The sequence below is a fragment of the Pimephales promelas genome, chromosome 10 (assembly GCF_988280905.1).
Source record: "Pimephales promelas chromosome 10, fPimPro1.hap1.1, whole genome shotgun sequence".
NCBI lineage: Eukaryota > Metazoa > Chordata > Actinopteri > Cypriniformes > Leuciscidae > Pimephales > Pimephales promelas.
Genome location: NC_142778.1, coordinates 19,850,001 through 19,876,925, shown reverse-complemented (window position 1 = coordinate 19,876,925; position 26,925 = coordinate 19,850,001). Strand labels below are relative to the sequence as shown.

Sequence of the window (26,925 nt, the reverse complement as noted above, 5' to 3'; positions counted from 1 at the left end):
AAAAGGTCCGCACCAAGGGGGCAAACGAACTAGAGTTCGATTCAATCGAACCAAACAAGGCAGGTGTGAATACACCCTAAGTGTCTCTGTATCTTATTCAATATCCAACATGTCTTTCTCTCTATCACTTTGTAATTCAGGCCACCTTGACGCCCTCCATCTTTTGCCATTTGTCTCTGGATGACCTTCCATTTGCCTCTGTAGCCACATTAAAGCTAATGACATCTTGGAGGGGTAATTACGGCACCAAGGGGACGTGCAGGGATAAACACGTCCGGTCACAGGGGTAGAGGTGAGCTGAGGACAGTCTCTTATTGGAACTGTCATTGAGACACGCAGAGGGCACATCCACACCAGTGCAAGTGAATGACTCGGCAGTATAAAAGCGGAAAAAAATATGCAGACATGCTGTCTTGCAAGCGCTGCCGTGCACTTTTGTTTTAATAAAGACCTCTAAATTCCCTGGTCACTGTCAGAGCTCATCTGACACTGGAATTAATACACATCATGCCATCTTAAAAGCTTTTTTGTTAGCATTTTTACTTTTGTGTTTTTTTATTTTTCATTCTCCAGCTAAAATCCCAAAAGACTATACACATAGATTATTGCACAAATGCTTTTATTTTTCCTTTGCCTTTGCATCATTTTTACTGTGTGATGGATTTTAATAGATAAGATAGTAAACAACCTCACTTACCCTTTTAGGTCTAACATTATAGCACTTTGAAACGCAATATAGTAAAACATTCTGTTGTTTGTGTCCTTATTGTGTCCATGGAAAATTCTGAAGTGCTGACCATGACAATATATATACTGTCTGCATTGTGTCATGACATATTAAGTAGTCAAATGAACTTCTATATTTTTCTAATGATTTGAGATCAATGTTTGCTTCTACTTAGTAACAGGAGGGTTTACAGATGAAGAACCAATCAAATTGTTGGGAATTTATGTAATGATTCATGTCATTTTTGCCATTCTCCTATTCTATGAAAACTGTTGCATTTCTTTTAAGGGTACGGCTGTGATTGAAGCATATTCAAAGGCATTGTCTGAAGTCTGTTGGTTATTATTGCAGTGTAGCAAGTTGGAGCAATTTAATTAGGGGAACAATTAGGGATTGCAAACTCGGCCGATGTCGAGACGCACTAGAGTATAAATATTATTGAATGGGGACGACAATAGACAAGACCCAGAGAAACTAACATCGACTGTAGACGTTCGGGGACGTCGATTGTAGACTAGATCCCATGAAACTATCGTCGACTGTAGACGTTCGGGGACGTCGGTTGCAGACGAGACCCAGAGAAACTAACGTCGACTGTAGACGTTTGGTGACGTCGATTGTGGACGACACCCAGAGAAACTAACGTCGACTCTAGACGTTCGGGGACATCGATTGTAGATGAGACCCAGAGAAACTAGCGTCGACTGTAGACGTTCGGGGACGTCAATTGTACACGAGACCCAGAGAAACTAACGTCGAATGTAGACATTTGGGGACGTCGATTGTAGACTAGACTAGACCACGGTAGACTTAGGTCAGGAGTGAAATTAGAAACAATCTACCACAACTGCATCATCTTTTCTTTTCAGTCTCTCTGAAAAGCCTAAATTCATATTTAAATATGAATCGCTGGGCAGGGCTAAAGAGGTAAGGATGTAGAAGTAGGTGTTGGTCTTTCATCGTACTATGACTTCATAATGACTTAAAAAAAAATCTTAAACAAATCATTTTGACAGCTTGGTTTAAATAAAAGCTTTTTGGACTAGCGATAGCCAAAACATTGGGAGTAGATAGCAAACGCTGTGTCTCCAACTCCCCAATTTATATCATAATTTGGAAAAAATCCTGAAGGATTCTAACCTGAATTCATTTATGATTCCAACATAACGCAAAACAAAACAAAAACTTTGTTTGATAGCACAAGAAATGTAAAGAAAATACTTTTTAGATTTTAAAAATCTCACAGCTTCCCTACATAGCGACGCTACTAACTTAAAGGATTAGTTCACTTTTGAAAAAACTTTTGCTGATAATTTACTCACCCCCATGTCATCCAAAATGTCCATGTCTTTCTTTCCTCAGTCGAAAAGAAATTAAGGTTTTTGATGAATACATTCCAGGATTTTTCTCCTTATAATGGACTTCCATGGGAACCAGGTCCAACCGAGGTCCAAACGACAGTTATAACAGTTACAGATGCAGCTTCAAATGTCTTTAAACGACACCAGACGATGAATAAGGGTCTTATCATGCGAAACGATCGGTTATTTCAAAGCTTATTCCAAAAATGTAACTTTTCTAAGGACTAATTCGTTTTTTTCATGCATATGTTGAAATTGGTATACTATTTGTTTGAGGTTTGACTCTTTACTAAAAATGACTTTACTAAAAATGATACAAAAAATGGATGGATTTATAGCGTTTTGGAAAAAATTAAAATTAACTTTTAAATTATCATTAACAATATTGTTGTTTGATTTAATAATTATTGTTCAAAATGTTCAGACTGAACCAATAAAACATTTAAACAGGATAATTTGAATATTCACAAAATGTGTGGGTCTAGGTAAAAAATGTAGTTTTCCTGAAAACTATTGAAATGGATTTATAGCGTTTTGGAAAAGAGCTCTTCATTTTGTTCTTGCAATGTTGTAGGCTATTTGTTGCAATTTTGCACTTTTGACAAACAGTCTGAGATATTTGAGTGTTGTGTGTAATAAAACAATACTCTTTGAAATCATAATTGTATTGCATTGTTTTAAACACTAAATATTTTACTTAAAACATTCCTCAGACACTTATTCAGTTATTTATAAAAAAGCAAAAGTAGTTTCAATGTAGCTAGCTACTTTTTGATAGTAACTTGTAGTGTAGCTAACTACTTTTCCAAAAGGATAGCTTGACTGTAGTTCAACTACTTTAAGTTACGAGTAGCTTGTAGCTTGTCAAACTACAGTTTCAGAGTAGCTTCCCCAACACTGTATATATATATATATATATATATATATATATATATATATATATATATATATATATATATATATATTCAAAATATGACATTAAAAAATATTTAAACTACTTTCAACTTTCAATAGAACTCTCTATACTCTAACTTTCAATAGAACTCTCTCTGGAGTTTTCTATTTTTCTGATTCCCATTAGGATTACATTTAAATTTATTAATTTTTACAGACCATTTATGCCGCATGTCCTACCACCTGAGCTACAGGATCCTTTAAGGCATTATGTGCATAATCCTTTAGGATTTTTAGACTACAATTCCACTCCAAACTCTATTTCTATTTGTACGTCCTTTGTTTAAATCACCCATTAGCAAAGCCATTTTTAAATGATTGAAGCCCAGAAGGGTTCTGGATAACTTTGAGCATTTAATTATACCCCCCCAAAATATATCTGTTAGCAACAAAGCTGCCACGTCCACTCACTGAAGAATTTTCCCCACGCCATATCGATCCCACTCACTCTCCAGGATTATTGGATTTTTGTGACAGGTCCCAGCACTTGCAAAGGTCACATTTTAAACAAGTACCAGAGTGAATACCTGACAGCCCACCTGTCTACGGATCTTAGATATTAGTCAGCAGTCTGTGCGGGGGGCCTTTTCAAGTGCCATTGTGTGTTTTGAGGCTACGTGATGGACTACTGTCTGTCTCAGGGATTCAGAGATCATTTTCATATGTCCTCAGGGTGCCACACAGACAAAAGTTCACAAGTTGTCGAGGCTGTCCATACAGTAATATTATCTTGTTTCACCCTCTATTTTGATGCCTGTCAGTCAGTGTCAGTGATTATCAGGATTAACACCATATAAATCTCAATTAAGGGTCCGTTTCACGCTGTCAGCTGAATAATGGTCCCACACGTCCATTGCCACGTCCATCATTTTTTTTATTAATCAAAATAAAACCAAAATCGGGATTGTTGATGGTTAATGACAATTAACAAATAGTAAAAGCTGCAATTTAATTAGGTTTATAGATTATTTTAAGTTTGAAAATTAAGTTATGAAGACAGCCATAAATATTAGTCTTATAGTTAGTATAGTAAAGGTACACAATACAAATATTATTATAATTATAATTATTGTTTCTCTTACGTACTTGTTATTTACAGTGAAATGTTACAATAGTAGCATTTCTTATTTTGTTTAATATAACAATAATATTAAAGCTGCAGTTCAAAGGTTTTTTGGTGGTTAAAAATTATCCAAAATACATATTTGAGAAAATACATAAAAAGCCAGTGTTCAAAACTATCTGCTTGCCTTAGCTCAATTAAAAGAGAAAAGCTTGTAATAATGTTTTTAATTTCAGTGGTACTGGTGGATTACCTCGGGAGATTCGCATGTCGTCATTACATCACATCTGTACACATAAAGAAGAGTCTCGGCTAGTAGGCTATATTGCGTTTGAGGATACTGGAGGTGGAGATGTATAGCCTTTTCTCACAGCACTTGATATAATGAAACTTATCAATTTGATGACGAATCCAGAAAAGGTTCAAACGACAATCACCAGTGACAACAGATTCACCTGCTCTAAAATACTAAAGACTTTGTTCGGACTTTGGAGTGGCTACAGAAAAAAAAAAGAGACTGCAACCGGACCCATGTGAAAATAAGAATACATATCGGAAGGACATCACATGTAGTTCCGCAATGCTGACATTGTTAACATTAACAATTTGAGAACAAAGTAAATTTGCACGGTTTTGCGTGTTATGATAAGAGATTGTTAGATTTAATCAGAGTGATTTACTGCAATGTCAAAACCAGAACAAAAGTGGATGTTACTTGTTCAGATTACATTTTCCGGTGAAAATTCTTATGTTGGTCAGACTTCCAAACAGAATAATCTGTGATTCTGAATGCCACATCAGCACGGTGACTGAAAGCCTCACGCGTCTTCACACTGGGAGTTGAAATCCTCTCCGATACGACCAGAAGTCATTTATTTCCTATGGAAATTCGCAGACCATGCGAATGGGTCCGAAACGGGTCCGACCGAGTGCGGTGCGAAGAAAATCGTGTCTGTTGGTCATCTGGATGCGTTCTAAAAATTTAACTCTTGCGAAAAGCTACGGACGGTTCCTTTCTGACAAGAAGTTGAGCGTTACTATGGACAGTCCCTCCAGGATTTCACGATTTTTTTTGTGATTTTTGCGATCAAAATGACTGATTTTGTGGTGGTAATTTCCAAAAATTTGTGAAAAAATTTGCGATTTATATATAACATTTACCATAATAGTATTCAGTCCAGTTTTTTTGTGATTGTTGCGGGCAAAAATGGATTGATTACACGGCCCGTTTTCTTTAAAAATGCGATGGAATATATATTTATATTTATGCAATTTTATGCAATGAAATTGCAGGAATTTGCAAAAATTGAGGGAACTTGCAAAAATTGCGGTTTGATGAAAAAGAGAAGAAAAGTGATTCCCCCAACATCCTGTTCTCACTAGGCTAATGTAAGAGTCATTTCTTATTACTTCCTTTGATAAGCAAGCATACTACATCATAGAAAGTGCTGGGAATATTTAATTTCTCATCTTCAGACTGTAACGAGTGTAAATAAGGTGTGGCCCCTTTAAGAGCTGCGCGCTCCCTGTTGAACTCTCTGCAGTGTTATATGTGCGCCTCGAACACCCCATGTGTGCGGGTAATTTCTGTTTGCTACTTCTTTTATCTTATGTTGTTTATTAAGTAACGACGTGACGGTAGAACGTGTGACAGACAGTTATACGAGTTCGATTTGTGAGATGTCAATCGCCTCCGTGAGTCTGTCTGGCGTCGCGTAATTGCGTCACTTCATAACGTTCCCATGGAAACAGGAGGAAATGGCTGCTCTTGTGTGAAGCAATCGCAACATTTTTCAACTTTCTGCTTAGATACATGTGACTTTTTTGCAACAAAAATGCGAGGATTATGAAATTATGCAAACCCCGCATATTTTGCACGGAAATCGGCAATTTATGCGGCGAAAGTGCGGCGTATTTGAAAAAATGCGGCTCCCGCATAAATATGCGGACTTTGGCTGATTTTGCATTGAATTCAGCGATCGCATAATCGCGTTTTTCTGGAGGGACTGTATGGAACTGATAAACAAGCCTGAATTCTTAACGTTTAATAAAATTTAAAAAATGATTTTATAACAATAAGTTGTCATGTAATTTTTTTTTATTTTCATGACTTTCTAACTTTGTTAGGGCAGTTAATACAATTAAGTTGTAGGCAGACATTGAACTATTGACCACCATATCACATTTTTTAGTCGACCTGACATGTCAGCGTCCTCGGCAACTTCCCTCACGCAGCAGCCTTCCTATTAATATCTCTATAACCCTCATCAGAGAGATCATACAGAATTGACAGAATCAACCTTTTTAATCTCTCTGCCATTTTTGGTCTACCCACATCCAACGCTTTTCACTGTGTGTAGTACGACGTATGGATCATCAGAAATCCGGGAACTGTAAGGAGCACCTGAACTCAATTGAAAATGCCAGCATTTTGTTTGTGAACTGTAACTGTGTGTGTAGTTCTCTGTTACGCTTGTTTTGATGTTTGTTTGATTACTTAACAAGCTTCGTTCATGTTTAGTTTCTCATGTGAGTGCGTCAATTTTACGACCTAAAGGCCTTAGCTGGTTATCCGAATTGAGTAATTATGCTGTGTTAAAACTGGAGGGTCAGGTAAGATGTCACGTGATGTACATTTTTCACATTTAGGGTTTTTCTCTGTTTAAACAGACTAGGTTTAGGGGCATGTGCCATTGTTGTACTTTTGTTTTGGATAGTTAGAGAAGGGAAGTATCGAAGACTTCCTTTCTACATTTTTCTTTGGTATTAGTTAGGGTAATTGAAAACGGGTTAGAAAGACTATTTTCTTTTTATTAATTTCTTTGAGTTGGCACTGTCCGGTTATTCCCTTTTTCTTTTCCAGGTTTGGAATAATATTATTTACTGGTATGTTTGTTTTACTTTATTGATTGGAAATTATTTGCTTGAATTGTTTCTTTACATATGTATGTACGAATATACATATGTTTATAGAGAGCTCTTTTGAACAGTTGTGGTCATCAATAAATGCACTTAAGCGTCCTACTGCCTTTGGTTTCACTTACTTCCCAGTGTTCTTTTGGTAATTATTGTTGATAGTTGATCAATGTTCCCCTTCTAACTCCCTAGACTTTTAAAATCAACGAAGGGTCGTAACACCCTGGTTCGGGTAAGACAGGCCTCATCATCAAAGCCAATTGCCCTTTGGGGCAGTATCAGACTCACATTCTGACTAGAATATGAGAATGACGTGTAAGTATAAGTAAGGCTAGTCTGAAACAATTTGACTGATTAAACCTTGTATCAAAGCTTAGAATAAGATATTTTCTATGGTTAACACTGCTAAGAGATTCCTAAATCTGTCCATAAAAAGGTGCTGTGTGTAGGCTTACTGGCATGTTAATGGTGTTGTGGTTTCTGGAGAATGGGTAGAAAGCTCCAAGCTGCATCCAACGCAAGCACATCTCGTATTCGGCAGGGTTAAAGAAGCCACAGATATCAGCACCGGTCTGGAACACAAGCAGAAAGTGAGAACGAGAAGGGGAAAGAGACAGCAAGAGAGAGTAACACAACTATAATTCTCTGTAAAAACAGGGCCAACTTTAAAACATTAATAAATAAACTGAGTCAGTGTAATGGCTGCATGCTAGTGTAATGCACCTAAATGAACTAAAACATTGTTTGATAGGAAATAAAGCACAAATGAAAAATCAATAGCAAGTGCTGCGGTAAGATGAGAGAGGCACTTACGTAAGAGATGCCAAATATGCTGAACTCCATCATGCCTGAAAGACAGAAAGAGAGATAGAATGGGAGGACGGTTTTTAGTTTCAGTACACCTTATTCAACACTTTCGTCCAACAAAAAACATAGTTTTAATGGAGACAAAATAGATATTTATATATTAAAATTTCATTTATTCCTGTGATGGCAAAGCTGAATTTTCAGAATCATTACTCCAGTCTTCTGTGTCTTTCTTATTACTGAAATCATGGTGATGCTTAAGTTTTTTGTAGATACTGATACTTTCTCTGGATTCCAGTGTTGTGCCTGAACGCATTCATTATACGATAGTTCATGAACTCGTTCATATTTTTGGCAAACGTGAACTGAATGTACTAGGGCTGTGAATCTTTGGGTAGACAGCGAATCGATTCGATTCACGATTCATAGGTTTTCGATTCGATTCATGAACGATTTGTGCAAATTCAGAACGATTCGATTCGATGCGATTCACATCCAAATTCGATGCGATTCGATTAATTCGATTCGATTCTTAATTTTTTATATGCATTATAGTATTATTTCAATGCTTCACCCATCTTTGTCTGGGTTTGAATTAGCCTACAGCGGCCTTCGGGGATCAGATAGTGGGGATTTTGTCCATTTTTAATGTTAGTTCATGTTTGTTTTTAATTTTAATGAATATATTATTATAAAAAAAAATTCAATGGCCTACAAATTAGCATTTGCAAGTAGCAAATATTTTGAAAAAGGCTTTTAAAGTATTGCATTAAATGACTACATGCACAAATTAATGGAGACGTTTTAATTAGTTTCATTTTGCGTCCTCTCAGTGCACTCGTTATCATCTTTTCACTGGATTTTGCTCGCGCTCGGTCCCATAGCTCTCATGCTTTCATAACGTTAACTACAGATTTTTGAGCAGTCCATGTTTGAGCTCTCCAGCTGAGCTCTCTGTCGAGAAAGCAATAGTTTTGAGGCAAACCGCTCAAGCCATTGATAAAGCTGCCATGCCATTGCGTGGGCACTATGAAAAAAAAACGCTTTCATTCATTTATTACATGGACTCTCCGTACACGCAAGGTGGTCTCTTGTAAGCCGTGTGTAAACGCGCGATACGCGGTTTGGAGCACAACCTCTGTATCGTATGCACGCTCGCTCTAGATTCCGGGAGATTTTAACTAATTTGCGGTAATACAAGCTGATCACGACATGAGTAGCTCAACAGGTAGAAAGATAAACTCATCTTTCAGGCATTTGACCGACCGGGCTTCAGCGTGAGAAATCAGGGGTGTGTAAGCGCGCCTGAAACCAATCAAATGCGGATGTCGTATGACGGCCAATGCGTGAGGCAGCTTGTACCAGGAACACTTTAAGGTTGTGTTTATATATTTTAAACCACTGAATCGCTATAAAATCGTGATTAATTCGATTCTTAGCCTTTTAAATCGATTATTCACGTAAATAAATGATTCACGATTCAAAATACATGTTTCAGGATCGATGCATATGCATCGCCAGGATTTATAATCGATGCATCGAGAAAACGAGTGAATCGTTACACCCCTAGAATGTACCCTATTACTGCCTGTTGAACGTTACTGTGAACGTGTTCATTCTGGAGTCTGCGAATGCACGCTCTCAGTTTAACTTCGTTCAATAGGGTGCCAGATTTCTATAGAGCCTTCCAGGGGAAAACCTGGCTAAAACCTATGTAAACAGGCCACGTATGTAGCGAAAAAAACACCCAATCTGGCAACACCAGTCACCAGTGTCGCACTGCGGCCACCGCAGCATGCGTCATCAAAACAAAAAGCTGCATGAAATGCTGCGTTCATGTGCTATGGTAATTATGGTAAATACCAAAAGCCGACGTGGAAAATGCACATGAACACCCCCTCATGTGGTATTTTCCACTGGGCAACTCGTAGAATATTTTGATGGATGAGTTGCCGAGATGAGATAACCTTTGAACTTTTCAAAATGGCGGAGAGCACCGAAAGAGTCGTGAATGGTAAAAATATATATTCATGATCTAGAAAATATATAGCATATTATTTACCTTTTGAGTTTTGATAAATCATTTTCTTGCTGTTGCAGATGACTTAAGAAATGTAAAATAGTTTTAGCTAAATAACAGGTCTGGATCTCTATCTTTTTACGACATTACGACAACAAAAGCACTTGAACGCAACACACTGGTAAATACCAGTTCACAAGTGGAAAATATCCTATTTTCCATAGCACGTGAAAGCAGCAGTAGTCGACAAATCATCGAGGAGGCGTCGTATCGTATGCTCAGTTTTAAAGGGGGGGTTGACTGCGATTTCACTTTTTTGATTTTAAATAGTGTGTAATGTTGCTGTTGGTGCATGAACAGTATCTGCAAAGTTGCAGCGCTGAAATTTCAGTGTAAGCAGAGATATCGTCTTTTAAAAATCAGGAAGTATATTGCCTACAAAAACAACTCGATTGGGACTACAGCTGGGTTTTAGACGTCACTAACCCACACATCAACCCTCCCTCCGGAATATTCAGAAAAGGGCATGAGTATATTTCTGTGGTTCGTCGAGTGTGTTGTATTCACCCAGCTGTCAGGTCTTCGGTGTTCGAGCTTCCCACGGATGCTGTACTTCGTCAACAATGGATACAATTTATGTTTGATTATGTTCCTGAAAGTGTCGATCGTAATTTAGTTCTCTGTGCTGCGCATTTTACGAGAGACAGCTTCCAGAATCTCCACGAATTCAACACCGGATTCAACAAGAAACTGTTACTAAAAATGAAGCAGTTCCAGCTTTAAAACCAGAGGCAGCAGTTGTTGGGCCACAACCTGTAAGTAGGCTAAGACTTAATCATTTTAAATGTATTTGCATGTATAATTCCAGACATAGCCTTGTGTTTTATTTTTTTTCAAATGCAAGCGCTGGCTTTATAGCCACTAGGCTACTAGTTATGCTAATTTGTGTCTACGACAAACGCGTGCAAACATTATGGACCTGAATTTTGTATACGTACTAATGTTATAAATGTATTTTTCATGTATATATGCTTTATGACGTTATTTTCGATTTGATCAGGAACGTACTGTAAACTAATGCCAACTGTTTGTGTTTAACATTAGTAGCCAGTCAGTTGCTATTGTTGCCAGTCAGATGCTATTGTGTAAAACAAACGTGTATATGGTTAAAACATGTAGCAAATTATCATTCAGACACATTTAGTAAGAACCGTGTGTGGTGAGGTTCTGCTTGACTTTTTTCATCGCTGCTTTCTCGGTCTGATTCTGCCTCAAACTGATACTGCAGTCTCGACATCATTATTTATGTCTATCCACCTTTGGCATGCCCGTTTCGCCCGTAAAGGTAATGGACGTTAACCTTCCAGACAACGTGAGCGACAGTTTAGCCAATCACCACACACCGGCCCAAACTAACCAATCTGAGCCCACTGCCTGTTTCTGAATGAGTGGTTTCATAGAATCGGGAAGTCAACCGATCTTTCTCCTGTCAGAGGAGAGTGCGGCTTACAAAAAAGGTGAAATTTATGAAAAATAAGACTTTTTAAAAAAGAAAAACCACAAATACATGTTATATTCCACCCCATACACATAACCATGCAAAGAAAAAAAGCAGTCAATCCCCCCCCCTTTAAGACAAGGTCGGTGAGGATGCGAAAAATCTTACATGTCTGTGCAAACTTTGCCCGCCGATAAAATAATTGCTGTCTGTGGTTGTTTATGGATTGTGGCAATAATTTTAAGAAATAAATAAATAAAGATAACTCGCAGCAACATATAGAAAAAAAAACTATGAACTGAACTAGTTCATTTTAAAATACAGGTGGTGATGGCGCAGTGGATAAGACTCCCCGCCTTTGGTGGGAGAGGCCCAGGTTCGAATCCACTGTGAGACACCAATGTGACCCTGAGCAAGACACTTAACGCCTAGTTGCTCCAGAGGCTTGCGACCTCTGACATATACAGCAATTATAATTTGCTTTGGATAAAAGCGTCAGCTAAATGAATAAATGTAAATGTAAAATTTGTGAACTAAGCTTTGAACTAGTTCATGTAGAACTTTCCCAACACTGCTAGAATTTTTGTTAATTAAAAAGTTTAAAAGAACAGCATTTTCCCAAAAACCACAAATAAATAAACTCATACCAATGATGGACTTCAGAAGCTGGTCCCAGGCAGAGTAGTTGTCTCCCAGCCAATGTCCTGCCCACCGACCACTAGATGGGTATGTTGAACGGGTAATTACGACACCTCTCTTGCCAGTGGTATTAAGCAAAGCTCTGATACATACACATAAACACACACACACACAGAGAGAGAAGTTAAAACTCATTCCAGAAAAAAAAAACAAACAAGAAATAAACACATTAGTGAATATGGATGAACAGAAAACTCACTTATAAGTGGGTTCAGTGTGAGACCAGCCGTACAAGTTGTGGACATCATAATGTTTGACACGTTTGCCATCAGCAAGGATCTGCTCGCTGTTCATGCATAAAGTCTTATGGTTGAGACCCATATGCATGGACTCCAGTGCTGGGAATAAGTATTGATATGAGCAGATTCATTTCAGATGCACAGTGCTAAATACATGTGTTGAAAAATTTCTCTAGCCATGTATGCATGTCAGGGGACACATTGGAACTTACGGGGCATATATGGAGGATTTTCTAAATTGGGATCCCCTAGACATTTTCCTCCAACGGTGCCATGCACAAAACTGGCTGGCTCATTCATGTCCTTCAGAAAGGAAATGTCAATGACAATGAAGCAAAGGATGAAAACATTGATTATATGCATATGTACATAGACAGTGGGTGTGGCCATGCTAAACCTTCACTCATTGCATGCTTACCATGACTTTCTCCAATAGGACATGTTTTTTTTGTTTTTTTTCTAAATCAACACCATTGTATCATCAACATTCTTAATGTTGTATTTGACAATGCAATATAATATGTAATGTAATGTAATATTTCACAATTGATTTTATGGGTATTGAATTGTTATGGTTAGGGTTATGTTGTTTCAAGAGCAACTAATGTTGTGCAATGGTACGATATGCATGGACAGTGAACACAATGTCCTCAAAGAACATCTTGCTCAATTGTAATTATTGAAATTGCTTTACTCTGCATTCCAAGATTAAATATGAAAATGACAAAGCACTCACAATCCAAAGTCCGTCAAATTTCATGATGTTGTTGTAAAAGTCTTTAATCTCATTCTGCCACCACAGTGATGTGCTGTTCTTGAAGAAATCAGGGAATGCCACGAAAGATCTGAATCGCTGAAAGTTGAAGAAATGAAAAAGACATTTTAATAATTGTGCTTTAACTATTACTATACTTGGGCAAAGTGCTTTAACCATTGCTATGGTTGTTGCTTCAGTAATTGGATATTACAGAGCCACTAAAAATGCTCATTTGTTTAAATAATGTGCTGATTCACTTTTATAGCAGTGGGTCTGCTTTGACTTGACTTTATGTGACTTGTTTACTACATGCTGATTGGCTGATATACTAGTGGGTGATATAAAATAATACTAGCAGTATGGTACAATGTGCTCATTGGCAGATAATGTGTCTTCTACATGCCGATTGGATGATGGTATTCTAAGATGTCACACTCATCTTTCTTGACTGCATTTGCAATTATAGTCCATTGTACTGATGATTTCAGCATGAATAGAGTTGCATATGCGGGAACAAGAGACAAATGTGTCTGATTCTCTGATTAAAGGGAGAAAGGGAGAAGGGATGAGAGAGGAGGGAGGGGGTGAGGGGCATATACCTCTACTTGAGTATCCCAGTCCAAAGAATTGTCCACAGTGACATTGGGATAGTCAGGCCACACCTATAACAGACACAAACAACAGCTCAAATCTGTGTTCCAGGTAAGTCTAAACTAGAAGGATCACTCCTCAATGCAGTACATGTCCCCATCATACTAGATCATCATACTATGTCTTAAAACATTAGATATACATTAGATATCTAAAATCAAAAATTTTCAAAGAAATATTTCTTGGGAATATGGTTTTATTCTGTGATTAAGTTATATATATATATTTTTTTTTTTTTCCTGAAATGTCTTCATTATCACTTTTTCAGTTCAGAAACTGAAAAGTTTAGGAGTTGGGGAAATTCATGTTTAGTCCTGTGGAATACAGCATAACAAAACATAATGACATCGTCCTCTAGGAAGTGACATCATTTTTGGAAAGAAAACAACAGCACAAACATTAGTAAGGAATGGCAATGGATTTTATGAATTTAGTGCTTGTTGTGTGGTTTGTTTCACTCTAAACATCCATCCTGTTTGAAAAAAATTGATATTATCTAAAAATCGTTTGTATGTAAACTAATGGACAAACTCTCCATAAGCAAAGGCAAACTATGAGGTATTGACTCACAATCAACACGTTTTCTTCTTCCTTTTTTTGTTTGTCATACCTTTCCCCATACAATGTCACTGCTGAGCTCAGAAGGCCATTTGATGAAAACGTCTTGTTCCATCCCGAGTCGGAACGCAGGGTAGTCTTGCGTCTCATTGGCCGCTATGGCTGGGTCCTGAAGCACACAAACAAGTAAAGCGTGGAGTTCTGACAAGGTACAAAATACATCTCACAGCATGCGCCTGGCCAGAATAAGACCAGACTGATGTAAGACTACATCAATCCATATTTATGAACTCTGCTCTCATTACAGTTAAACGTCCATTACCACTTTATGATAACAACTTTGTTTTTTCCAGTAATTGAGAACTGCTTATACCAAAATGAAGATAAAACGCATCCCCTCAGCCCTCATTTTGTCCACCAGAGCAGGCAGTCCATTGAAGTTCTTTTGGTCCAGTGTGAAGTCCATCTGCCTCTCCATGTAGTCAATGTCTGCATATTGCACATCCTTTAAGGGATCAAATGTCAAATATCGTGAGCAAATATATCAATGCTTTGGTTTGAAACATGAAACTTTACTGCAAATGCAGGCAGTGTGATGGTACGTAGATGACAGGTGGATACTTAAAGGGATACTCCACTTTTTTTGGAAATAGGCTCATTTTACAACTCCCCCATAGTTAAATAGTTGAGTTTTACCGTTTTCTAATGCATTCAGGCGATTCTCTGATATTTAGAAGAATTTCAGTAACCAGACAGTTTCTGGTCTCATTGACTGTTATTGTGGGGGTTTAGCTCAGAGCTCAAGCCGAGCCTCAGATTCGAGCCTCCTTCAATGACATTACCATTAACTATTAAGATTGAACGGGCAGGCGAACTCGTGAACTGGCCCATGTCAAGAGTCTATTGGAAATTTTCACAATTTTATCATATGCTTAGCAAAAATTGCCTTGTAGAAGCAACAGCAGACTTCTAAACAAGCTGCACATTTATCAGTAACACAAATGGAGCAGGAAAATCTACATGATGAACTTTAATACATGGTGTTGGGGGTTCATTCAAATCCTACAAGTGATGCTTGTCTTAGAAATAACTGCCAATAAACGAGTTTCTAACTCACTCCTTTTACCACTTTAAGTGCCATATTTAATAAATGGGGCAAATTAGTGTGAGAGTGCAAGTCTACAAATGTGCCAATGGGAGTGGCAAGTTTTGCATGTGATCGACTGCTGAAGCACAAATTAAAGAACTCAGTCAAATAATTTATATAATGACCAACGCAATCTACCAAGAACATCACCTTGTAGCTCCTTGTAGTTGAGGGTTCCAAGTCGACTTTTTTTTCATGGAGCAAATTAAAAATAACATGGCTTGGTAAACGATATGTTTGTATTTCGTCTTCTTCTGGCATTCCAGAGAAAGAAATTAATACGAGTAGAAATTATTTTCCCCCTTCTACCATGTGCTCTCTGTTCTCTGTTGTGTCTCCTCTTAGAAGCAACAATTGAAGCCATGTCGCGAAATGGGTTAAGACATGTTTTTTGAGGTGTTAAATAATGGAGCAAATACCAGCTAGCACAAACAAGCTAGAGCAAACATTAGTCAATCGCGTTGCATTTAAATACTCTCCACCCACAAATTTGGGAAACTTCTACAAATGCATATGCAAACAACTCAGTCAACACCTTTTAAGCGCTAATTTTGCCCTGCACAGTGGTGGACAGTAACGGAGTAAATGTAATTCGTTACTGTACTTAAGTAGCTTTTTTGCGTATCTGTACTTTACTCAAGTATTTAAATTTTGGGAGACTTTTACTTTAACTCCACTACATTTCAAAGTCAAATATCTTACTTTTTACTCTACTACATTTTCAAAATCAGTCGTTCCTTTTTATTTATGAGTGGATAAAAACGTAACTGGTCAAACGAGCCACCAATCACAGTACAGCGCATGCGCTTTGTTTTGAACTTGCCTTGGCTTTAACTACTAAGCGCAAACCAGAGCCGTTTAATATGAGAGTTGCGTACATAGATGGTTGTGACAGTGATCTCGCCGCCGCGCGGTCACGTTATTCGTGTAGCTCTCAATAGTTCCAAACAAATCGCGTTGACAATGATTTTAAGCGGGACAAGGAGCAGTATTATTTGAGCAATATCGGTAAGTATTGACTCATAATGTACATTGCTTACGTTGCCACTAAAATGACTTGCATACAATAACTTTTTTTCTGGGGAATAGCCTAGCAGAAACACTGCATTAATACGTTTTTGTGTTTAATTTTGGAGGGAAATTGGCTGCTCCCATAACATAGAATATATAGCGTAGTGATATATATATATACACACACTACCGGTCAAAAGTTTAAGATCTTTCTTTCTGAAGAGAAAACGCAAAAGTGGCGTTGCGTCATCACTTTTTATTCTGCGTTTAGACGAGCGTTTTGAGTGGGAACTCCGCGTGCAAATGGTGACGCAAAAGTGTGTGAAATTCAATGTAGTATGCACTTCAGGCGGCTAGGAATGCATACTACAACACCACCAAGCCCGCGCGCCTGCGTACAACCTTCACTATCAAGCAGAAGCTTTTTTGCGATTTTAAGCCTCAAAAACACCGTCGCCGTGTAAACGAAAGGCACATCCGATAAAATATTTTTACGTTCTCACCCGCGAGCGTTCCCGTGTAAACAGGGCCTCACAGAACAGCATTTATTTAATTAGAATCTTTTCTAACATTATAAATGTCTTTCCTGTAACTTTTGATCAATGTAACTCATCCTTGATAAATAGAAGTATTGATTTCTTATTTATTTCCCCCAAAAATAAAATACAAATTCTTACTGACCCCAAACTTTTTAAAGGGTAGTGTTTAATGTAACAAAAGCTTTCCATTTCAGATAAAAGCTGTTCTTTTGAACTTTCTATTCATCAAAGAATCCTGAAATAAAAATGTAAAAAACTGTTTTCAACATGGATAATAATCATACATGTTTGAGCAGCAAATCATTATATTAGAGTGATTTGTGAAGGATCATGTGACACTGAAGACTGGAGTAATGATGCTGAAAATTCAGCTTTTCTTCAGAGGAATAAATTACATTTTAATATATATTAACATAAAAAAGTCATTTTAAATTGTCATAATATTTCACAGTATTACTGTTTTTTTGTATTTTTTATCAAAAAATTGCAGCCTTGGTGAGCAGAAGAGACTTCTTTTAAAAACATAAAAAATCTTACCGATCTTAAACTTTTGACCGGTAGTGTGTATATATATATATTTATACATACATCAGACTAATTAATGTCATTTCATTAATAGATTGGTGTGCCAAAAGTGTCATTAGTCTTCACTTAGATTGAGTTAAGCAAGAGTCTTGTGACAAATTACAATAGGACATTATAGCCATAAAAAAAAGTACTTGGATACTCAAGTACATTTGAAGGCAAATACTTTTGTACTTTTACTCAAGTGAATGTTCAAAGGCAGCACTTTAACTTTTACTTGAGTAATATTTTACCTTGAGTATCTTTACTTTTACTCAAGTACATGGTATGTGTACTTCGTCCACCACTGGCCCTGCATGTCTTTAGTAAATCTGGACAGTCATTTTTTTTTATGCCAAAAGAGGGTTTGAGCTGGCGTAAGCTGTAAATCTGGCCTTTACTATGACAATTACTATGTGTTGTCATTCAAGTTGCACATAACAGCCAAATAACTGCTTGATTTACATCAAGTAACGTAATATTCCTGAAGTTCAAATGAAAGTTCTGAAGGTTGGCGAGAGTTACATAAGCGTGCTAATGGTTGCGTTCAGGGGGATAAATCAAAGACACACATGCACACACTCAAAGATGAGATCGCTTACATAAGGAATTGCAGCAGCTTTCATGTCGTTGTAAAGATCTGCGATCTCTGTATCATTGGCGTATCCGTAGCGGCAGAGCTGGAATCCAAGTGACCAATAGGCTGGAAGAACCGGGCGGCCAATCAACTGTCAGACAAAATTCACAAAACGAGAGAAAAATATTTAACGTTTTATGCAAATACATTTTAGACCATAAATATTCAAGTGGCTTAAAATAATCTAATGGCCCCTTCTGTCTATGTGACAAGCAAACTTCTTTTAGATAAATATTTATGTATTTAATTTATGCATATGAGTTTTTTTGGATGTTATTTTGTGTGTGTGTTTAGATTGAGTACACTGTGGGCAATGAGGCATATAGACTCCAGCTGCTAAACCTCAGAAAGCCAGGAATAACACACACACACACACACACACCTCAGTGTACTGCTGAACCACATCTTCTGGAGTAGGTCCTATCACCATGTAGAAGTCCAAGATCCCTCCAATGGTGCGGTAGGTCAGAGCTGGAGTAGACTGCAAGGTCACATCTAAGAGGAAAACAAGCAACAACAAAACAAGAAGAGAGATTACATCATCGTTGTGACTCAATGTGTCGCCTCATCTCATTTTTTACCCACCCACACTTTCAATCTCTTAACGGCAATAGTTGATGGATTCCTTCTAACAATATTATACCAGAGCAATCACAGTAAATCACAGAGCACATTGAACACAGTATATGATAATGTTTTGTGGTTTTAAAGGCATTTAGCTCAGCCAAAATAGAAAAAAAACTGTGATCACTCACCCTCATGTTGTTTCAAAACAAAAATTAAAGGATTAGTTCACCCAAAAATGAAAATTCTGTCAGTTTTTACTCACCCTCATGTTGTTCCAAACCTTTATATGTTTATTTTTTCTTCTATACACAAAGGAAGATATATGGAAGAATGTTTTAATCAAACAGATCTCATTCCCCATTGACTACCATAGTAGGAAAAAAATACATACTATGGTAGTCAATGGGGATTGAGATCTGTTTGATTAAAACATTCTTCCAAATATCTTCCTTTGTGTTCAGCAGAACAAATAAACACATAGAGGTTTGGAACAAAATGATGGTGAGTAAATACTGACAGAATTTTCATTTTTTGGGTGAACTAACCCTTTAATGTATTTATTTTCCTGAACACAAAGGAAGATATTTTGAAGAATATGGGTAACCAAACTGTTGATGAGCCTCATTGACATCCATAGTATTTCTTCCATACTATGAAAGTCAATTGGTTCCATAATGTGTTACAGGAGCAACTAATTTTTAAATTATTTTCTTTTCTAACCACAAATTAGTTGCAAAGTAACTGGCTTTAATTTATTCATTTTAAAAGTGTCTTCATTGCTTTTGTCCATGCACAAGCTGCCAATTGTGACTAAACATTATTGGCTATTGATTTCACTAAGTACATGTTCATGGATCGACGTATTTTTTGAAGCTGGAATAACATTCCAATTAACCAATCAGATTTGAGGGACAACTTTACCGTTTATGTCAAGTTTACTATCCATTTCGTTATGTATGCAGTGAGGAATTAAATGTCTGCATTCAAATTAAAGGGCACTTCTCTTGGTAAAGTGAACCACATCAAAGCTATTATCCTGCTGCGCTTTTCAGGATACTCATTTACTGCCTGCGTTGTGTGCGTTTATGTAAGAATTAAAACATGTGTGTGAGCACTTGTGAGACAGCAGTTGAATGCAGAACACTTTCTGAGAGCACAACTCGGTTAAAAGCTATGCTGCAGCACACCATTATGAGAAAGCAGCTCAAGAGAAAGATCTGCAATCATCATAACCTTCTCACACAAAAGCTCAACGACAGCCTCTAGCTTCAGATAAATTGCACCTGCTCTAATCAGGACCTTAAGACCTGCTGACAAACTCCCGTCAGTGTTGGAGCCAGTGGTGAAATTTATTTGCTCCAGTACTAAAGATGCAGCTAGTGGCCGACTGGCCAAGTTTAGGCTCATAAATAGGCAATAAAAATATTTTTCCCGGACATACAGTAATGCACTTTACGTGAAAGTTGAAGGGCACACAATTGCAGTGGTTAATACATTAAGAAAAACTTAATTTGGAATTTTGGGATGTTTCTCTCGATTCATCCCAATGCATTGTGGGATTTTCTTCTCAATGAGGTGTATTACAGCATCATAATATGAGATGAGGCAGCCTGTATCTCTGGCTGGGATCAGAACTAGCCAAGAGTGAGGAGACAGGGTGGCGGAGGGATGCAGAAAAGACAGTCGAGGAACGTAGGTGTGTCGGCTATATATGCATTTAAACGCGCTCCTCCCGAACTTTATTAATAAACAGCCCATTCTCACCCCCAAGGCGTCACTTAACTGACGCCTTGGGAAGCATTTGGACATGCTTCAATATCTGACGCTTTAGGTGCCCTTTAGCGTCAGTAAGATGACGCCCTAGGATCGCGTGTACCCTACCCCCACGCCACCCCACACCTAAACCTAACCACGTCCTCTAACAGACGCTCTCCTTTGGCGTCAGTTAGATGACGCCGTAGGATCGCGTCATGTAAGTGACGCTAAAGGGCGCCTAAAACGTCAAATATTGAAGCATGGTCAAAGGTGACGCCTTGGGGTGAGAATGCGTTGTAATAAAACATCATTTAGTATTGGGCGTGTCCATAATCCCTTACATTCTGCACACTAGGTGGAGGAACATAGTTTATATCTTTATCTATATATCCATTTTTCTAATTTTAATCTGCATCTGAAAAACAAAGCCTATAAGCCTATTAGTATTGTTTTTGTACTTTTAAATGGGAACAATTAGTCCGCTAAACTAGCAAATCATCTTAAGCTGGTTTAGCTTACAAAGGGAAAAAAAAACAGTTTGTGGCTGGTGTGGACACAATGTTTCGTATACAGTATGTGGTTGTACTCACCCATGGCATTGCTGTTGAGCAGAAGGACACCATGTGCATTTTTTGATTTCTCCAGACCCATATAGAAGGGATGGACACCGTAACTGTTCAGCTTATACTATAGATGAGGAGAAAGAGATTAGAGTTTGTGATGCGATTTCAGTTGTTCTCAGTGTTAAACAGACAATTAAGTGTCAATGAGAGATTTTTATTTGGCTTAAAGGAATGAACCTTGCAAATCCCATCTCTCTGTTTTCATTAACGTAATTGCATCTCTCTCTCTCTCTCTTCCTTCATGTAGCTCTTTCTTTTACTTCCCTTTCTCTGTGTCATGAAGTGAGTCAGAGAATAAGGCTGTTAGTGAGTCCAGTATGGATGAATGACAACCAATAACTAGGGATGCACCGATACCACTTTTTTGGAAAACGAGTACGAGTACGAGTACTTGCATTTCAGTACTCGCCGATACCGATACCGAGTACTTAATAAAAAATAAAAAAAAACATGATTTAAATATTTTTATATACGGGTTTTTAGGTCCTTGATTAAATTACTTGGGTAACACTTTATTTCGATAGTCCACTTTACTAACTATAAGTAACTTTTCAATTACATGTCAACTAACTGTCATTAGAGTATTAGTAGACTAGAGTATTAGTACGATCAGCTTAATATCTGATAACACTTTATTTATTTGGTCCCCCAACAGACATTCAACTGACTATAAGTAACTTGGCGACTACAAGTAAACTTATTCTCCTAATCCAAAGCCATTCACTTTGAAATTGTTCCACACGAGTGATGCACGGGTTGATCCAAAATGAGCGGGTGCTTGCGCCGCGGTCACCCGCGGTTACCCGGAGTTACGGGTCCTCCAAAAATATTTTTAATGATATTCGGGTCGCGGTCGGTCAGGTCGTTTGGAAAAAGATGCCAATTAAACCTTTGTATTTATATAGTACTAGATACAATTTTCTATGAAATATATAGGCCGAATTTATTTATTGGCTGAATAACTGGCACGAAGATGACACACAAGCTCAGTCTAGTTCTCAGTTCTGTACTGGTGTGATCCGAGAACCGCTGTACCTCTGCGTTCGTTACTACGCGGATGCGCAGTATCAGCAGTATCAACAACATGTCTCAGTTCAGTGAACTGTTAGAGTTACTGGAGTAAAATATAATTCGGGATATTGGTTTATTTCAACTCGGAGGGACTGTCAGGCATGTCTGAAAGTGAGTAACTGTAGTAACTTGTGGATCAGCACTGACGCAAGACGTGAACTGATGCGAATGATTCAGTTCGATTTAGCGTACTGGTTCGACCGGTTCATTAAAAAGAACCGATTCGTTCACGAACCGGCCATGTCTATGATCACTAGTCTGCAGAGAGATGGAGGCGGCAAGAGAAAAGGTGAAGACTGGGGAGTGGAAGCTCCGCAAATACACAAATAGAAAGAGTAAGTGTGGGAGAAATTTACCGAAATAATGAAAGATGATGACCAAAGTGCTGCCTTTGTTATATGTAGGCTACGTCTTCTTGCGATGCTGTGTTGTTACACGTTTATGGCCCAATGACGCTACGATGAGCATGTACTACTTTTAAAAAATACGGTCAGGAAGAGGGTCGGGTACAATATTTTCTTACTTTTTTTGCGGTTCGAGTACGTTGGTAGTGTGCGGGTTGTTTATACATTGACCCGCGCATCACTGTTCCACACGGCTGACATGTCTCCCCATCTCCCCGCTCTGAGCTGCAGCCGGAGCCTGGGGGTGGGCACTCGGCGCCTGTGATTAACCCATTTCTCAGAACATGGTATCGATCCCCCGGTATCGGGGGACTTTTAACGAGTACGAGTACTTTAGAAAATGTGGTATCGAGGCCGATACCAGATACCGGTATCGGTATCGGTGCATCCCTACCAATAACTGTGTCATTCAATAGCGTGGCTTTCCAACACGCTCTATTTAGGCAATGAATACAAATAGCCTTTAATGAACAAGCAGCATATTCCTTAGACAAATACGAGAACCGACAAAAAAAAGACTATATATACTGTGCAAAGTATACTGTGATCACGCCCTGTTGTTATTGCCGTAGGCTTGAGATGACAACAAGTGACATTCTATTCTGAGCTATTCACTTCACATCCTCGGACTGGGAATTATGCGTTTCTTTGGTGACACTATCAATAGCTAAATGAATCTGCAGTGGTCAAGTAGGAGCTCACAGAAAAGTCCCAATTTACAAGCTGTAATTCTAAGCTGTACAAGACGTGAGCACTTTTTACTTGTTAAAATTACGGTAATTTCTACATGATGTGAAAAAAACTAATACGTAAATATAGAGGACCTAATAATTAACCAATGAAAGAGAACTAACCTGAAGCACAAGAAACATGAACACAGAAACAATCACTGCATTCAAAATGGAATACCTCCCTACTATATAGTATGCGAATAACTTTAAGCCAAAATAGTAGAATATACAAATACAGAGAGTTTGAAAAACAGCAGGCGAGAACTCTCCGGATGACCTGCTACTTCTGCCGAGATTCGAAAGTGCACATTCGATGGACACTTTACTATCCCATGAGGCTACAGGAGATATTTAAGAATGGAAGTGAAGCAACACAGCTGGTGCTGGTAGGTCAAGTGATGGTATCAACATGGCGGATGTAGTAAATCCCAATTTCATTCATACTATCTATATTCATTCTATATAGAGCGTACCTTTTAAACGGCTGCAAAGTAAACTCAAATTCAAATAAAGCTGGGACCGAGATGTGTTCTGCACATGTTGCCCGGGTCCCACCTATTGGCATGTGCAATCCTATGTGAAATCCATATGGGCAGTTAACATGGGGCCATTATGGAACAAGGCAATCCTATACGAGGCCCAAATTTCAGCCCATTTCATATCCATAGGAGTCCACATACAAACGTAGTCTGGGATGTACTACCTACCGACATAGCAAATGAGACTACTAAACCAAACATAACCCTGACAATAACAGGGTGGTTAGTAGGCCTCAGCCGAGAGATGGAAGAATCTCACTGCGATAGAGTGAATCATTTGTATGTCACTTTTTAAAACCTACTTATATGAGTCAAATGCAATTCCTTTAAGATCACTCCTGGGAGCAGAGATACTATCAGAAGGCAGGTCCATGTCTCCAATTAAATATAAAGTGCAGTCAAAACAGTAATAGTGTGATATATACTATATATATCAGTGGAGATTTCTTTAAGACTGCAAGGGAAGCTCAGCTTCCCCTAATGTCAAACAAATTAATGTGTACTATTGTGTTAACATTTTAATGAGTAAAAATGCATTAGAACACGGTAATCTCGAAGACGAGTTCGTTCAGAATAAGCAACAAATAGGTCGGCTGACTTGATCTCCTTCTCATGCATACCTAACCTGTAGCGCGTCACAGTGCATGCATTTTCCTATGGCATTTCCCTGTTGAAGCTCGGCGTCCATTGACTTCAATGGGGCTGCTTTGAACAGTTTTTTTCAGTGCTGTTAAACTAGACGGTCATTGGATAAATGCTGCGATTATGTCCCGCCCACGGACGCCGGGCGTCTCTGGGGTGAATAGGGAAGTGGGCTGGCCTGGCGTCCGCGTGATGATTGGAGGATTGCATCTCCTTTTGATTGACAGCGATTTCACCCAATAAAAAAATCGCTGACGCGGAAGCTAGTTTAAAGACTTCGTGCTCAGCCTTGTCGCGAATTTTGTGTGTATTTTACTCGAAAGACGAACTACTGTAACATATTTCTTAGTATTTGCAATTTTCTTCAGATATTTCACAGTTCAACCTAATTCCCACATTTCTTCCGTCGATGTCAGGTGTCTTGTTACATGTGCGGGCGTGGTGTTTGAATCACGGCACATCTGTCTAGTTTGGTTTCACTTTTGTGTTGGGATTCGGACATGCATTCTCCGCGTGTTTGTTTTCGGTTGTGAGTGCACAGGATATTATGGTCGTACTCATGCGTAACGTTAGCGTTCTGTCTTGTCGTGTTCGCTCTGTTCAGTGTGTTGTGTGGCACATGGTTTGTGTTTACATCGGCCGCGTGCTTTCATGTCATGTTTTGTCTTGTGCTGTGTAGCACACAGCTTGTGTTTTACACTAGCTGTGTGCTTTCATGTTGTCATGTTGTGTGTGAACACGTGTCTTATGAGTGTTCTCATCGTTCTTCAGGTCTCATTTTGTGTGAGCACAATTGCTTTTTAATTTGTTTTATTGGTCATGTGTTTTTGTCATGTTTGGTATGAGCACATGGCTTGTGCTTGTCATGTGTTTGTTGTGCCATATGTGCTTTCCTGTCATTGTGTCGACTCCCATCTTGTTTCCTGATTATTAGTTATTTTGCCCCACCTGTCCTCCCTCGTTACCTGCCTTTTTTGCTCCCAATTTATTCCCCTTGTTTGTTTGTTTGTTTTTTTATCAATAAAATAAAGCCCATCAACTCTGCATCGAGTCCTCGCTCTTTTCACCATCCCCACACCTGACAGTCGAGTTAAAAAAAAAAGAAGAAGAAAAAAGAGCTTCCCCTCTTTGAAAGACCAGCAGCCGCCAATGATATATATATATATATATATATATATATATTATATATTCAGTGTCACATGATCCTTTAGAAATCATTGTAATATGCTGATTGCAAAATATACTGTACATATGCTGATACATTATCTTTTGTATTAAAAGTACCTTTGATACATTATCTTTTGTACTAATTGTATTAGTTTACATTTTTTCCCCTATTTTTTTTTTCTCTAGAACAGATATTAATAACAACTTCTGAAACTGAAAATCAACTAAAATAAACAGACAGACAGTGCAAACAGACAACTAATAAACAAATTTAACATTGTTTTCACTAAGTCATGCTGAACAATAATAATCTCTCAGTCTGAGAGATTATTATTGTTCAGCATGACTTAGATTGGCCTTAAACCAGGTCCAAGCTATACACTCGCGTCAACTGAGTTAAGTGATGTGTGAAGTGTGGATGGCATATCAATGCAGGAAGGCTTGTAAAACATCACCATTGGTTCTGACACTCACCCCTGGAGGCTGGTCTTTCGCAAACAGGCCATATTTTTGAAAGTTGAGGTCATGTTTGTAGCTGGGGTGCTCTGTTTCACCAAAACCATAGACATGGTTTGAGGGGAGCAGTGTGGAGATTTGAAGGAGCTGATCGGAGAATGTAAAGCCTGGCACAGTAGAGTTCCATCTAGCGAGAGAATGAGATTTAACAAAACATTGAGAACACTCAAGATGTTTTATGCCTTTCAAAAAAACAAGTTCCCTTCATTAAGAAAGCAAACTGTGCATTTATAGTCCTAAAACTCCCTGAAACCCCTAAAAAAGTGCATCATCAGCACTGCTATTTCTGCACTAAACTCCTGTGCTCATCTACAAAACTGCTTCTTTGTTGCTTTCTTTCTTCAATTACTTTGCAGCTGTAATACCTTTGGGAACTTTGACAAGATAAGCTCAATCTAAAATGGTTTTAAATAGGCTTTTTGTTTTGTTTTTTATGCGTGATTTTAAAATAACATATAGCATATCTATTTTATTGAATATATCAAAAAAAGTACAATTATGCAATTTATTTGACTCAAAAGGTAATGGATTAATTTCCCAGGCAATGCATGATATATTGACAAAAAGTAAACCCTGAATACAATGCAAGTCATTTTGGACAAATCTCTGCTAAATACATAAATGTAAATGCAAAATGTTTACAAATAAATGTATGACAAAGTGACGTCCAGTCAGATAAAATATACTCTTTCCCTTATCGATTTACACAAATTTTAAACTAAAACTTGATTTACATGCCAGAACCTCTTTGGACTCCATGTT

The 26,925-nt window shown here is 38.1% G+C and overlaps 1 protein-coding gene across 1 annotated transcript in view; it reads right to left on the bottom strand.

Annotated features, from left to right (window-relative positions):
- The window catches only part of si (sucrase-isomaltase), a 73,954-nt gene that overhangs the window by 14,334 nt on the left and 32,695 nt on the right, over positions 1–26,925 (bottom strand). Inside the window, exons 28-40 of the mRNA XM_039663701.2 lie at positions 26,122–26,290; positions 21,061–21,157; positions 18,531–18,643; positions 18,114–18,239; positions 14,624–14,755; positions 14,303–14,419; positions 13,641–13,703; positions 13,021–13,137; positions 12,497–12,587; positions 12,245–12,383; positions 11,994–12,127; positions 7,835–7,869; positions 7,477–7,593 (exon numbers count right to left, since the gene is read on the bottom strand). Of these exons, the coding sequence (XP_039519635.2) occupies positions 7,477–7,593; positions 7,835–7,869; positions 11,994–12,127; positions 12,245–12,383; positions 12,497–12,587; positions 13,021–13,137; positions 13,641–13,703; positions 14,303–14,419; positions 14,624–14,755; positions 18,114–18,239; positions 18,531–18,643; positions 21,061–21,157; positions 26,122–26,290 (1,450 nt within the window). The remainder of the gene's footprint in view (positions 1–7,476; positions 7,594–7,834; positions 7,870–11,993; positions 12,128–12,244; positions 12,384–12,496; positions 12,588–13,020; positions 13,138–13,640; positions 13,704–14,302; positions 14,420–14,623; positions 14,756–18,113; positions 18,240–18,530; positions 18,644–21,060; positions 21,158–26,121; positions 26,291–26,925) is intronic.